The sequence below is a fragment of the Podarcis cretensis genome, assembly GCF_951804945.1.
Source record: "Podarcis cretensis genome assembly, chromosome: 3".
NCBI lineage: Eukaryota > Metazoa > Chordata > Lepidosauria > Squamata > Lacertidae > Podarcis > Podarcis cretensis.
Window position 1 is genome coordinate 18,310,991 of NC_137172.1, and position 15,185 is coordinate 18,326,175.

The 15,185-nt window shown below is 44.7% G+C and overlaps 2 protein-coding genes across 18 annotated transcripts in view; one reads left to right on the forward strand and one right to left on the reverse strand.

The window, feature by feature from the left end:
- The window catches only part of LOC307211921 (uncharacterized protein), a 340,964-nt gene that overhangs the window by 45,628 nt on the left and 280,151 nt on the right, over positions 1–15,185 (reverse strand). The window contains exons 1-2 of one of the 13 annotated variants that reach the window (XR_013836604.1): positions 864–938; positions 174–360 (exon numbers count right to left, since the gene is read on the reverse strand). The exons of 10 other annotated variants lie outside the window; for them this stretch is intronic. The gene's annotated coding sequence lies outside the window, so the exon portion shown is untranslated. Of the gene's footprint in view, positions 1–173; positions 361–863; positions 939–13,299; positions 15,086–15,185 lie in introns of those variants that run through there. 2 more of the 13 variants (XR_013836605.1, XR_013836607.1) reach the window with 2 other exon arrangements.
- The window catches only part of BCL2L11 (BCL2 like 11), a 38,943-nt gene continuing 24,857 nt past the window's right edge, over positions 1,100–15,185 (forward strand). For 2 of the 5 annotated variants that reach the window (XM_079969051.1, XM_079969052.1), the window contains exons 1-2: positions 3,441–4,613; positions 6,051–6,460. In XM_079969051.1, the coding sequence (XP_079825177.1) occupies positions 6,076–6,460 (385 nt within the window). In that variant the 5' untranslated portion in view covers positions 3,441–4,613; positions 6,051–6,075. The other 3 variants (XM_079969050.1, XM_079969048.1, XM_079969049.1) reach the window with 3 other exon arrangements.

Sequence of the window (15,185 nt, forward strand, 5' to 3'; positions counted from 1 at the left end):
TTTCAAATTAAGCAGTCCAGAATAACTACCACCCACTCTGGTTTCATACTCAGCTCGCATTCGCATCTGAGCCTTCCTTCCCCTAAAACAGATTATGTGTGCTCTGGGAGGAGAGAGTTAAGAACACAAAATAAAATAAAATAATAAAATAAAATAAAATAAAATAAAAGCACCTGACGGCAGACGGAACGGCGTTTCTGTTTGCTTTTGAAAGAGAAACTTCCCCCCTGTTAAAGGCACGCGCTTTGCTATACAGTACTACGGTCTCATCAGGCTCTTGGCTGTAGGAGGCGGAAGGGCCGCGGCGAAACTCTGCTTGGTTTCGAAACCAGCGAACTGCTTCTCGTTCGCGCCGACTGCCTGAGGGAAAGAAAGAAAGAAGGAAAGAAAGATCCGCCGCCGCCGCCGCCGCCACCCTGCGTGGAGCCGGCGCGCGGGGTTGTTGTGCAAGAGTTTCCCGCTAACTTCCACCAACTTCCTCCCGAGCCTGGCAGTGGACGAAGCTGTTGTCATCGACGCAACGCCGGCTTCTTATCAGTTCTGCATGCCGGCTGTCTTAAATATATATTTCTATATCTATATATCTCCGGCCTCCCTCAGGCGCGCGGGCGGCTCCGCCCTCAGGTGATTGGCGCCAGAAGCAGCCTCCGGCGCAGGAGCGAGAGCGGGAGGCCGACCTGGCAAGCCCTAAGGCGCCTTTTTCCTCCCTTCAGGCGCGCGCGGCGCGGGCAGGCAGCAGCCGCAGGCAAGTGGCGGGGAGTCCCGGCGGCGCCCAAAGGCCGGCTTCGGGTCTTCTCCTTAGCCGCCGTCTTGGGAGAATGCCGGAGGAGGAGGAGGAGGAGAAGGCCGCCCGGCAGCCTTACCTCGTCCCGTCCCTCTCCCGCATTTCTACTCGGCTGCGCGGTCTCTCGGGCCGGCGGGCCGTTTAGAAATAAGGCCGGGCGTGAGGAAAACGCACCTCGAGAAATCGGTGCTGTTTAAAAACGGGCAGAGGCGCCGGGGGGGGGGCGGCGGGCGGCGGGAGATGTTGTAAATAATCATAATCATAATCTTAATAAAGTATTTAAAAGTGTGGGAAGCTGTAAAGCGGGGCGGGGAGGAAGAAAGGTGAAGAAAAGGTGAGAGAAAGGAGCGTTCCTGAAGTAAGGATGGGTCGTGGTTTTTGAGGTGTGGAAAAGACGGGTGGGGTGGTTATTTATTCATTTATTCAAAGGCATTTGCACTTCTTTAAGCCGGCCTTGGGGTGGAAATGGTGGTGGTGGGTGGGAGCAAAGTATTTCATTTATTACTGTATTTTTAATATTGTATTTGAATTTTTCAGTGCCAGGTATCAAAAGGCTTGGGGCCTTTCCTGCCTGCCTCTTGTTAATCTATCTATCTATCTATCTATCTATCTATCTATACTGTATCTATCTATCTATCTATCTATCTATCTATCCATCTGTGTTAACACCCTGAAATTTGTCTCCTACCAGGTAGCCTAGATGTAAAGTTGGACTGTTATGACAAGGAAGGTGAGTATATTGATAAAATGGGACAGTAGGTGACTCTGGGGAGGAAGAAGGATTTAAGAGGGTTGTGACATACTGAGTGGAGAGTGACAGAAGTGAAAGGGCCAGACAGTTAAAGAAAGACAAGAAACTTTATATTTGGTCCTAATGGGTGGGGGTGAGGGAAGGGGACCCTGTTGGTGACACATGTGTGCAAGTTTGGAACAGGCTCTATGGTGGTGGCTAGCTGGATTTAGGACCATGTTGGTGTGCAAGTATGTGGAAAGTTCATGTCCTTCCAGGGCAAGATATGAGGACAACATGTCCAGTTTAATTTCTTGATGGAAAGAGTGAAGGATATAAATGTACTAAATAAGAACCCTGGACTCCCTTCTCTACATTTATTAGAGCATCGGCTTCCTTCTCTCTACTTAGAACCTTAAACTGGTATTAATTATATCCACTTGTTATATAATTTGGTACGGTATATTACCCACTCCCTGCCCAGCATCAACACTGCACACACTATCATTTCTACCACTTTTCTGCTCTTGCACAACTGTCTCCTGTGCTATTTCATCTCCAGCCCCAGTCCTCTCAGGTGCTTACAACCTATTTTTTTATAATCTGACTTTTTAAAAAAACCACCAATCCAAATAAACCTTGGTTCTTGTTTTTTAAAGGCCTGCGTTATAATTGGTTGAGGGCACCAGAACTTAATAGTATCCCATAGCAGATCAGCACTGTGATTGTTTGGACAGGCAGCTAGCCAAGGATAGGTAGGCCAGTAAAAAAAGAAAGAAAAAAGGCCTGTTACCAATAAGGCATGCAAAACTTGGTTGCATTGTCACTGCTGCTGGTGCTTCCAGTTTGTGAAACAAGTGTAGGGTGTCATTTTTATATTTAGCATTTCTATCCCTGCCCACTCGTCTTCCTAGAACCTTAAAGCAACACCATCTTGCGAGGCAGGTTGGCCTGAGAATTAGTGACTCACCTGAGACAAGTCAAGGTTTATAACTAAGAGTCAAATCAGGATTTCTCAAACTCAAAACTAAACTGCTGCACTACATTCTTTTTTACACATTTTTGCAAGGTTCTTTCTGGTTGATTTGAGTATGGATAGGGGTTACTTTGTGGAAGAATGAGAATGTTAATATTAGAACTCAAATTTGAGTCTTTGGAAGCATTTGGTGGAGTACAAGGGCTGAAAAAGGCATGATGACTGCTTGGAGACGGTGTTTTGTGAGAATTGTGTGGTGAGGACAGGACGTTGTGGGAGCAGATCTGCAGTGCTGTGTGCACTTCATAGTGTGTGCATGGAGAATGAGGTGACTCTAACATACTGAGGGACTTTACATGTACAGGAGAAGGCATTTTGGAGGGAGAAATGAGGCATGTGCTACACTTGTGTGGAACTTAAATGGGTTGGGCAGGGGCAAAAGTAGACTTTGTTTCACCTGGGTCAAAGACCCAGTTTGGCACCCTACTTACACATTTGCATACACACTACACAGGCTGGGAGCCTTAATGCACCCCTCTGAAGGCTTCAACCAGGCAAAAAACATGCCCCCCGCTACCACTCTGGGTTGGGAGAGGAAATTGACAATTTATGGAGGCCAGGTGAACCTGAGGATGTGGATGCTAGCTGTAGAGGGAATGAAAAGGAACATCCTGTAGGGTCTTCTGTGGGTTTGATAGGTATGCCATTTCAACTGGAAATTTTTGGGTGGGGAAGAGACTGGTTGACTGCTGTGGTTGCAATAGGGCCTGTTTGCAGAAATGAGTGGATTGCTGACTCAATGGGGACAAAGTGTGTGTCTGGATAGGTCTGTTAAGAATTTGTGGTGAGGATAGTGTGTGGCTGTGTGATGCTGGGGTGAGTTGTGTGTGTGTGTGTGCGCAAGTGAGAGAGAGAGAGAGAGAGAGACAGACAGACAGACAGACGACCTGCGGGTATAGGGTGATATATAAATTTAATAAATAATAACAATATATAATACACCAATCCATTAAGTGTGAGGATCTGGTAAGGGTGTCAGCTGTAAGGATGAATGGGGTGTGGGTGAGACAGTGTGTAATTTGTTGTGGGGGGTGGAAAGAAAAAATAGGGAAAAGGCTGGTGAAATGCCATAGCATGCCGTGAACGAAGAGAGGAGCCTGCGCTTGGATTGGTAACAGATTCTTTTTCAAACCAGTGATCTGAGGGTGAGAGAACTGGGCGTGGATACTCCGGTTAAAGGAGTAAATAGCATCCCTACAAACCTACACCCAGAGGCTAAGCAGAAGCAGGGCGGAGTCCAGTCTTCCGGGTGAAGCTCGGACGAGGTGGGGGCAGCCTCTCGATGCATCCGTGGCTTTGCATCTGACTAAGCTTAAGCTTTATTCCTCGAAAAACTGGTGCCGCGGTAAATGCGTCGCCAGGTTTTCTCGGGTATGTGCGCGCGCGCGCGCGTGTTCCTTCCACATTCTTTGTAGGGTTCTCCCCACCCCACCCCCCGCCGTTTAAAAACAAAAGTGGAAAGTGGGTCGTCGGGCCAGGGCGTAAGAGCGGCTGCTGCTGCTCCTTGCAGCAGAACTACGTCTCGATCGTCACCACCAGTGCCGCGGCGGCGGCGGCGGCTCCAGGAAGCTCCTGAGGACATGCGAGGAGGGAGGGAGACGACGAGTGGGAGTGAGGGAGGCGGGCCGTGGCGCAGAGCAGGGTTGTGGCAGGCTGTGCGCGCGCGCCCGCGCCTCTCCCGCCCTCTCTCTGGCCGAGTTTGTAAACACAGCCCTCGCGCTGAGGTGGGCGGAGCGCGACCGCCCTGCCGCTCCGGATTGGCCTCGAATCCTCGGCGAATGTTTTTACAGTGGCGACTGGGCGGGCGCCTAGCCCTGTGTTTGGAGAAGCGGTCAGAGCGCGGCAGTGCCCTCCTGGCTGGCTGTGTTTTGTGCGTGCGGCGGGAGCAGCGGCAGCAGCAGCAGCAGCGGCGGCGGAGGAGAGCTTGTTCTCCCGGCGCGCGCGCGGCGTGTGTATATGTTTGTGCGCGTCGCCCTCTTCGCCTCTGCCTTCGCGGAGGAGGAGCGGGGTCAGCCTAGGGGAAGTTTCGGGTTTGCCTCGGGATGACTCAGACGCCATAAAGCGTAAGTAGCGGCCGGGGGATGGGTGCGTTTGCGAGTGTGTGTGTGTGGGATGGGCTTGTGGGCCGGGGTCTCTCGGTGTGCGTGCCTGTGTCTCCACCCCTTCTTCTTATCCCCTCCCCCTTTGTGTGTGTGCCCGTCTCTGGGTCTGTTATTCTCCTGCCTTGAGCTCGCTCTCCCTTTGTTGGGTTTCATAGCGGGAAGGGATTTGTCCTCCACGTTCCCGGTCGGGCTGCCGCCCGGTGTCGTTTCCCAACGAGCACTCTTCAGACCGAGGAGAAGCGACTTGAGCTTGCAGTTGAATTTATTTTCAAGTCACAGCGCGGGTGTTGCCCCCACCTCCCTCTCTCCTGCTCCCCTCCCCCCAAAGCTCCTTCCCAGGCTTTGCCTTTGCATGGCTATTTTCCCCACTACTCCCCACCTTTTTGTTCCGTGCTTGTGATGGTTTTTCCAACTTTTTGTATGCGTGTCTTTAAATTGACATTTTTCTTCAACCTGTTGTTGGTTGCGTCTCAATCGGGCAACGATGGAGCGCTTAGTCAAGTCACGCTAGACATTTTGGAAAGAAAGTAAATAAAGGTGAGTTGGAGCGGGTGGTGGTGTCTCCTCTTGTCTCCCTGCCGGAGTGACCGACTGTGGTTCGTTTCTTGCTGTTCCCTTTTGCCATCGACCGAAACAAAATGTAAATAAGAGTCGCCGTGGCGTCTCGAAAGGTTTCGAAGTGAAACGTTTCCTTGCGTCTTTTTCTTAGCAGAGAGGAGGATTTGGTGGTGGCGAACCAGCCGTAGAAAGGATGAGGGGAGGGGAGGAGTGAACGGAGGAGCACTTTGCAGTGTACAAACGCTATTGTTGTGACGCACTTTTACAACTGATTGCTCTTGCCAAACCTTCCAGACTTGCTGTGATCAGCATATTCAGTAGAACAATGGAGAGAGAGCCTGGCCGACTTCCCTGTCCTGCACAATCACGCCATCGACTGCTCACTTAACATTTCAACACTGTATCTGATCCTCCTGTCTAATGACTTGGGGAGGATTGGTGATCCAAGTTAATATTCCTTTTTCTTTCTTTTCTTAGCCAGTTGAACCACCTCCCCCCTCCCCCACAATCAAACTTGGAATGCTTGCTCAGCTGGCTAGCAAGTTTTGTCTTCAAACTTTTGTTGTACTTGTTTTTCTTTTCACCAGGAGAAGCTTTTTTTGTGAATGATGTTGGACTGGATAATACAGGTTGACATCTTCAACAGTGCTCACTTTTATTTTTAATTCTGGCATGCTGGTTAATTTGTACATGAAAAGGGGATGGAAAACACACAGTGGTTTGTATTTGTATTGTATTTCTTAATGACTGCACTGCAATTCCACCACTATTAACCTAGTCTTGGGCGAACATTATGTGTAATTTCAGTTGCCTTTCTCTTTTTCTCCTTTTATTTTTCAGGGGGAGAACACAAATAAAAGGCCCAATGGCAAAACAATCTTCTGATTTAACTTCTGAGTGCGGTAGAGAGGGTGGACAATTGCAGCCTGCTGAAAGGCCAGCTCAGCATCTTCGGCCTGGGGCCCCTACCTCCTTACAAACTGTGTACCAAGGTAATCATTCGGGCGAGCGGGACACTTCATCACCCAGTAGCCCTCAGGGACCACTGGCACCACCCTCCAGCCCCAGTCCGTTTGCTACCAGATCCCCGTTGTTCATATTTGTAAGAAGATCCCCACTGCTGTCCAGATCCTCCAGTGGGTATTTCTCTTTTGACACCGACAGGAGTCCTGCACCTATGAGTTGCGACAAGGCCACACAGACTCCGAGTCCCCCGTGTCAAGCCTTCAGTCATTATCTAAGCGCAATGGGTAAGCTAGACCATGGTAAGAAACATTTCCACTTGTGTTCTGAATTCAGCCTGCCAGTGAAGCTTGCATTTGTGTGTGTGTGTTTGGCCTTATATGAACTCTGAAAGGGGGTCAGTTAGTGCAGGGTAGTGGTTGAGAGACTGAACTGTGAGCCATGAGGTTCACCAGCTCAGATCTTTCCTTTGCCGTGAACTCGCTAGGTAGCCTTTTGCAAGTTACATAAGCACACAAGAATAGCCATGTGGGCCAGACCAGTTGCCTATCTGGCATGCTGTTACCCACAGTGGCCAACCAAATGCCTGTTGAAGCCCAGAATCAGGATGGATGAAATAGCAATCTCTCCACTTGTGCTCTCCAGTAGCTGGGACTGAGAGGCATGCTATCTGTGGTATAGGGATAATATAACAGTGTGGTTTGACAAATTTACTGAGGCAATTGTATGTAAAATGTTTGGAGTACTCTGAAGTGTTAAATGAATGCTAGGGATTACACACCCTGTATATGCTATAGGAATAGTACGCCAAGTAGTCAAACTGCTTTTCTGGGATATTTTCCAGTAAATCAGGAAGTTGCTGTATATTAAGCGACACCCTTTTAGAGTAGTCTTGTAATTTCAGCGAGGCTACTCTGGAAGAAGTAAGGGCCAAGCTGCACATGACGCTAAATGTGCCACTTGTAACATGAATGTTTTTACAATACTAAACAACTATGGAGTAGGGGTGATCAGGATTGGCACTGTGGTGTGCTGGAAGGGGGTTGAACAGTTTCCTCTGGCACAGTCCTGATGAGTGTTGCTCCTGTCTACTTAGTATTGATCCTGAAAGCTTTCATTGATGCTAATGGAAACTTTTTTACTGGAGCAAATAGTAGTGGGGTAGGGAGACTTTCACTGGACTGCATTAGTGGTGGAAATGCTCCCTCCAGCACATCCTCATCAGCCCCCGCCCCTCCACTGTACCTCTTAGTCACTGTTTTAAAAACATGCAGAAAACTGAAAAGGATGTGCTTAGTGTCCTATGTAACTTGGTCCTAAGTTGAAGATTGTCATCAAAACATCTAACCTGCTGCCTATGCTTTTTCAGCCATTGCTTAGAAGTGCAGGAAGGTAGCATCTGCATGTCAGTCATCACCCTCCACAAGGCACTAGACATTTTTCAAGAATACACAAGCAGTGGCACTCTTGACTGGAAGCTACACCAGCTTCCATCCATGGTGGCCATCTGCCATCTTAACTTATCCAAAATGCAATTCCTCTGCCTATAGATCAATGGAATCTTTTGGTGTCCCATGTGGATTACAGATCTGTGAAATTATAATGCCATAAACCTATGTGCCAGGGTGTTGCATTTTGCATGACTTAAAATGATGGACAGTCACCGTGGATGGGAGCCAAGTTTGGCTCCTGTTCAAAGGCAGCACTACTACTCACTGCTGAAAAACATCCGGGAGAGGGCCATGAATGGTGATACAAATGGCTTGGACCAGTGAGGGGCCACTGGGACCTGTTCTGGCCAATTGCTGGTGCCAGGCATGCAGTGACTGGAATTGGCTTCTCACTGCATATCTGCTTTTCAGGTGTTCAAAAGGTTAGATTACCTGTAAATTGCAAGATTTGGAATAAGTGAATACTGAAAAGTTCAGGCGATTGGTATTGGCAGCCCCATGTCTAACCAAGTCTAAAATTAAGAGACTGCAGTGTTCACTATGAAACAAACTTGAACCCTCACACTGATGATGGGCTGCTTCAGATGTAATGTTTAGACGTAGTTTAGTGTTCCTTGAACAAGTCTAGGTGAGTTTCAAGCCTTTGTGGTCCCCTCCCCCCTCTGACACAACTGTGAAGAGGAGTTTGGAAGCTTTCATTTCCATTTGAGATGAACCGCAGGCTGGCTTGCCATGTCACCTAAACCTGAAAAACTGGTTAATATTAACTATGGTTTGCTGGAACAAGCCAAATTCAAACCATCCATTTCAGATACTGTGGTATGAACTTCTTGCAATGACAGGGAGTTGGGCTAGGTTACCTTTGATGCCCCTTTCAATTGTGGTTGAAATTAACATCAGTTTAGGGTTCAGATGTAATGCTAACTGGTTAACCTACAATGGAAGTAAAAAACTGCTGTCCTTGCAGCATACAATAGCTTATCCTCATGGTTTTGTGTTAAATGCGCAAATTCTCCCACTGGGATGTACAGATCACTTAAAGCAAGGGTGGGTGACCCTCCAGTTGGAGGGTCTTCAAATGACCAAATGGTCTGGGATGGTGGGAGTTGGAGTGCAGCAGCATCTGGCAGGCCACCAGTTACCCATGTCTGTCTGACTTAGATGAGGGAAGGGGCGGGGGGGGGGGGGGGCGCAGAAGCTGTTAAGTCCATGCTGTGCAATATACTTCAGCATGGTGGGTTTCTTCCTCTTTTGAGTGCTGAGGTAGCTTGGGAGGAGGGAGAAATAAATGCTCCTTTTTAATGATACCTTTTGTGGTCTAATTTTGTGTTGTACATCATTGAACCAGTGATTATCAAAAGCTTGAAGCACAGACATGCTCTTAAGTTAGTATACTGCCAAGTGCGTATATACCTTTTAAAATGGTTTAGCTCAATATTGCAGGCATGTTTATCTTCCCATTTTTACCATGGAAACTGAAGGCACTTCCTGAAAATTCCACCAATCGGAATCTAGAAGGGAGAAAAATCCCTTGTTTGCTATAGCCTCTTACTGCTTTGATATTTTAAAACGTATTGGAGCTTAATTTTCCGGCTTAGCTGGAAATGTAGAACATTCAACACACTTGGGAAAATACCTATGCAGCCTATTGATTAGGTGATAAGGTGATGACATTAATAAAGGTGGTGGATTCTCCTTCATTGGAGGTTTTTAAGCAGAGGTTGCATGGTCATCTGTCATGGAGGTTTTAGTTGAGATACTTGCATTGTAGGGGATTGGACTATCTGATCCTTGAAGTCCAGTTCTACAATAAAGCAGAATTTGTGTGCAATCTGCTTGTAACTTGTTTTATAAAATTGCTGCTGAACTGTACAGAATAGTTGTTACCATTTCTGCACAACATAAGAGGCTTTGTTGCCTTTTAACAGTTGTATGATGGGTAGAAATTCAACAGAGGAACAATGCTTCTTTCCCTAGTTTGGAGATCAAGTGGTGGGGGAGAGCTGACTTGTTTAATCTCCATCCGTAGCTGTTTAAATACTGTACAGAGAAGCTGCAGGGTTGGGTGGGGAGAGGTGGTAAGCCTAGGAAAGAATGAAGTTAAAATGTGAAAAGGGACTTTGTACAGTATTGGAAGGCAGGCATGTGAATAAACAATGCTTCTAGCAGCGTATCACTGGTGTTTATTTTAAGGAATTTATATACTGTTTTTCATCCGAACTTCACAAAACATTTTTACATAAAAGCATGAAAGCAAAAAGCATCAACTAAAACTATACAATAGAACAGCAAAGCCGATGCTGTTATGGAGAACTTTTTTGAAAGCTAGATCTCTCCTCCTTTCAGGGCAGTGTGGTTCCTGAGTAGCCCAGCAGTGGCAATTTGAGGAGAGGGAGCCCACCTTGCTTGGAACATTGGGAGGGTAGATGGCATCATTGTTTAAGTAAACAGTTTTACCAGAAATGGGTGCTACTCTGGACTTCTTATTTATTTAGATTTTATTTCTATTTATATTGAGGAACCAGGGAATGTGACTACAAGTGATGAAAATGTCAAAACATTAGTTTTATAATATATGGATTACCTGCTTAACCTCTCCTCCTAAATGGCAACCCAGCCCAAAAGTCTGAACATTTTTGTGGCAGATGGACAGGAGGATTTAACAGCCTCCTGAGGGAAAAGAATTCCAGAGTCCTGGAGCAGCTACCCAGAGATGCCACCTGGTATTCCTGGTGACTTGGCTGATATTTGATCACTACACAGATGTGTTCAGCTTATGTATCAGTGGTATTGTAGCACAATCCTGCACATGTTGCACAGACCTAAGGAGCCAATGGAATGTATACCTCTGCTAGTATAAATGGGATTGCTGCTTGAATCTTGTCCTGAGCAAAAGAGTTTATAGTTCCTGCATTCCTTTTTGCAAGCAATAGATTTATGCTGCTGCTGCTGCTATTGTGCTGATGCATTAGCACAGTCCTTCATTGGTAAGTGAAGACTACCAATGGAGATTAAGTTCTTATTTGGTGCCGCTTCTGCCTCCTTCACATGTACAGTGGTACCTCGGGTTACATACGCTTCAGGATACATACGCTTCAGGTTACAGACTCCGCTAACCCAGAAATAGTACCTCGGGTTAAGAACTTTGCTTCAGGATGAGAACAGAAATTGCGGGGGTGCAGCGGGAGGCCCCATTAGCTAAAGTGGTGCTTCAGGTTAAGAACAGTTTCAGGTTAAGAACAGACCTCCAGAACGAATTAAGTTCTTAACCCGAGGTACCACTGTACTTAGAATAGAGTAGGAGGCGAGAATATGCCCAGTCTCCTATGCACATCAAAAGGCTATGATCCCAACTGCCTGTGGTGATTGTGCTTGGAGTTGCTACATCTACCTTGCTTCTGCAACTTCTATAATGTCTATCCATCTGGAACCTTATATCATGCTGCAAGTCATACATTTGTCTCCCTGCCACCTTACCTTCCTTCTTCCTTCTTGCTGTGGGCATGAATGTGAACTGCTAGCTGAACCATTTGTATGTGTTTGTGAAGGTGTGGCAGAGTCACTTACCAGTTTCTTAGCAATATGTGATCTGTAGCTAAGATGTACAAACTGGCCATGACTTGGTGGCTTCAGGTATCCAAATTTTGTTTTATAAAGTGGGAAAGCAGGTGGCCTTGAAAGTGTAGTGTGACAGACCTCCATTTCAGATGGAGGTAGTGCACATTTTGGTTATTCTTCATTTTGGTTATTCTTAGATTTTTCCTGTCTGCAGCTAGATATCTTTTTGTAAGTAGTGCTGCTTTGACAATAAGGGTTGCTCCTGATTGTTGTTTGCCATGTATGCATGACAGATCATGCAGAATGAAACATTCAGAATTCACTAGGCAAGCTAGCAGCACACCTGCTACAGCAAGAAATCTGGGTTCTGAAGCTTAATCCTATGGCCTTTTATGATGACCGTATGCATAGCAGAGATTTCACTTTGTATATGGTTTCTTCTCTTCACTACTAGCTTGTGAAGTTTTTTCTTTTTGTAGCTTCAGGCAAAGTTTACATCTCAGTTTACAGTGATGAAGGGGAGGGGAAATTTCTGTGTTGTGCAGTTTATGTAACCACTTCCCTTTCTTCATATTCCAGGTGAAAGTTGATTTTAAGTTTTACTTGTTTTCAGTAGAAGTCAGTTTGTTTATATGTCAATTTTAAAAAGTATAGTATTTGTGAAAAGGAGACAAAACTGCATGTTAAACAGTCTGTTTGAACAGTAAACATAGATATAGGCCATTGCAGTACAAAATAAGTACACAGTGGTTACAAATGCGCAAAGCATTTTTATGGATCTTATTCACTGTTTTTTGGTATTAGTTATATTGCCCTGAAATAAAAAAGGGTGGTGGGTGAAATAAAAAAATGGGTTAAAACAAATAGTAAAATGCCCTCTAAGGCCCTTTTAGCATTGTTTGTTTGTTTGTTTGTTTGTTTGTTTGTTTGTTTTGAGATTATTGCAAGTTTCACAAGCTCACTAGAAGAGAATGTTTGGTTTGGACAGAATATGCAATCTTCAGAGATCTTTAGATTGCTGTGAGATATTGTTGTTTATCCTAGAATATACTCCCATATATAGCATTTCCTTTGGGTTTGAGAAAGGAAAAAAATCTTGCTCTTTAATTCTTTTAGAAATTCATGAAAATGGACACCAAACAATCTCATCTTCCTAGAAGTTGACTTAAAACTAAGTCAACTAAAGATTCTTTGGAGCACAACTTAGTACAGATTGAGAGCTGCTATTCTGTGAACAGAAGGGCTCATTTCATTTCTGAAATACATTCTATTCCAGCAGGCTTCCCAAAGGATGAAGTGGTGATGGCAGGTGATTTTCAACTATATCCACTTGCCCTCAGTGGTCTCCCACACTGGTCTGAATGGTACCCCAGACGGCTACAATTTTTTTGGGGGGGGGGCCTACAAGAGGAAGGAGAAATTGTTGAGAGTCATCTCTCCTGTTCTGCCTATAGAAGAGTCCAATTAGTGGAGTTCTGCTCTTGGCAACTCTGGATTCAACCCATTATATAGTTGAAGTTCTCTGGAACCATAGCAGCTAAGGCCTTGATTGTGTAGATCAGGCATCCCCAAACTCAGCCCTCCAGATGTTTTGGAATTACAACTCACATCATCCCTAGCTAACAGGACCAGTAGTCAGGGATGATGGGAATTGTAGTACCAAAACATCTAGAGGGCCGATTTTGGGGATGCCTGGTGAAGCTACTACATTTTAGGGTATAAGTTCTGTGTCATAACTGAGTGGATTCTGAGATTAATACCTTTTAGGGAGGGCAGAAGTATGAATGACTCATGCATCCTCTTTTGGGAGTTCTGGTGTAACATTTGAAGAAGGAAGGTGCACATCTGGTGCCCACATCTCACCGGGGGAAGAGATGTTTGTTTGTTTTTTGTTTCTTTTCTTTTCGGATAACATACTTCAGGCTTCTAATATCTGAATTACATTTGGGTGGTATCTTCAGAAATGTGATTTATTTAGATTAGAATCCATGAGAAGGTAACTCAAACCCAACATACAACTTTCACTATGATACTGCTCTTGTTGTACCTTAAATTCTGTTTTACTTGTCCTTGATGTGATGATTCTTTTGTTTAGACTGTACCACCACATCAGATTGCCAATGTGCAAGCCTCTTCATACCAGTTATAGACTTGGTTTCCTTGTTCTCAGTGCCTGTTTTTTTTCCTCTGGAGCAATTTCTTCTTTGTGTGGAGGCATAGTTATGTGAGCTACTCTCTACCTTCAACCTTAAGTCAAACAGGCTAGACACAGCTGTATCACTTTGGTGAGAAGCAAGGTCTAAATGACTGCAGCAGCATGGACAGTCCTTTAGGTAGTGTTTTTTTATTATAACAAACAAATAAAATTTTATCCTGCTTTTGTCCTGGATTGGGATTCAGGGTGGCTTACAAATAAAAATACAAAACACAGATAAAATAGAAAAGTGATAAACAGAAAATACAATCATTTTAAAGCATTTAGTCACTAATAATATTCAAACCATATAAAAACAAATGTTATAAAAATAATAACAACAACAATATGAACATCACAGCACCAGACCTTTCTTTAAAAACAGTCATACCCTAAAGGTCTGTTGGAATAAAAAGGTTTTCATGTGCCGGTGGAAAGACAACAAGGAGGGAACCAGTCTTAACAACTCTAGGAAGAGATTTCCGAAGGCTGGGAGCAGCCACCAAGAAGGCTCTTCAAAAAAATCTAATGATGGGCATTCATATTGTATAAGCAAGCTGTTTGATTTCTTTTTGTCTGCATCATGTACTTGCAGGCGTTCTTACATATAATTTTTTCTATTGGGTGTTTATTTTTATATAAAAATTAATTTAAATAAATAGTGGGTGAATCGACAGTGTCGTAATTTGCCTGCATGAGTTACACATTCTGTTACTCCTTTGAAATCTTGGGTGGTAGTCAACTAATTTTACTCTAGAGTAGGCCCATTGAAATGAATGAGCATTACTAAATTAGGCTCATTAATTTCGGCCTGAGTAAAACATGGTTGAATACCACCCCTATTTTCTTCAGATTTAAACTTGTAGCATGATATTTCCAAAGGTGCTTTAGTCTCCCCCACTTTACAATATATTTTTAAAGTCTTTTTAAAGGTAAAGGCCTTTAAGAGGCTAAGGAAGTGCTCCTGTTCCTGCTGTGTGCTTTCAAGATGGGACTGGAAATAACCCTTGCATGGGGGCAGCATTAGTCATGCTCTGAGTAGACCCTTTGAAATTAATAGTCATTACTAACTTCGATGCACTATTTTCAGTGGATCTACACTGAGCATGACTAACTTTGAAAAAAAAACCCATAATTAATATCTTTTGTACTGGAATAAACACTGCATGGGCATTGTAGCTTTTACCATTAAGTTTATTTTAAAGGTTAAAGCTTCCTTGAGCTACCTTGCATTATTGTAAGCTTATTAGGACACCCACCCCATCCATCCCACACATGCAGACTTTGCAGGTGCAGAAAAAATATATAATATATATCTTGGTTGGAGTTACTTTAATATTTTGTATGTTGGATCAAAGTCAGGTCTTTGCTATATAGGAGGTTTGAACATAGTAGATTTGACATATGAACTGACTAATTGTGAGTTTCGGCAGCATCTCTAATAAATGTGTATTTTTCACTGTTCCAATAAAGGAACTTCAGCTGATTTTAATGGAATGCAGCTCGCATCAAATATAGTTGTTGCAGTGTTTTCCTTTCCCACTCCTGGGATGCTGCTGCTACACTTCCTGGAGTTCACTAGAGGTCCTTCTGACTCCAGTCCAACATGTGCTGGCAGCTGGAAACAGCCAACGTTTTGCTTGCTCCACAGGCAGCTAAATGACCTCTCAGCCAACTCTCCTGCTATTTCTTGCTCATTCTGCGCTATTCTGTGGAGAAAACCAGGGAGGAGATGGCGTGAGGCGGAAAGTGGGTTACTCCCTGCAAGTGGTTTGCTCAGCTTGCCTTAATATTCATCCATATTTAGCC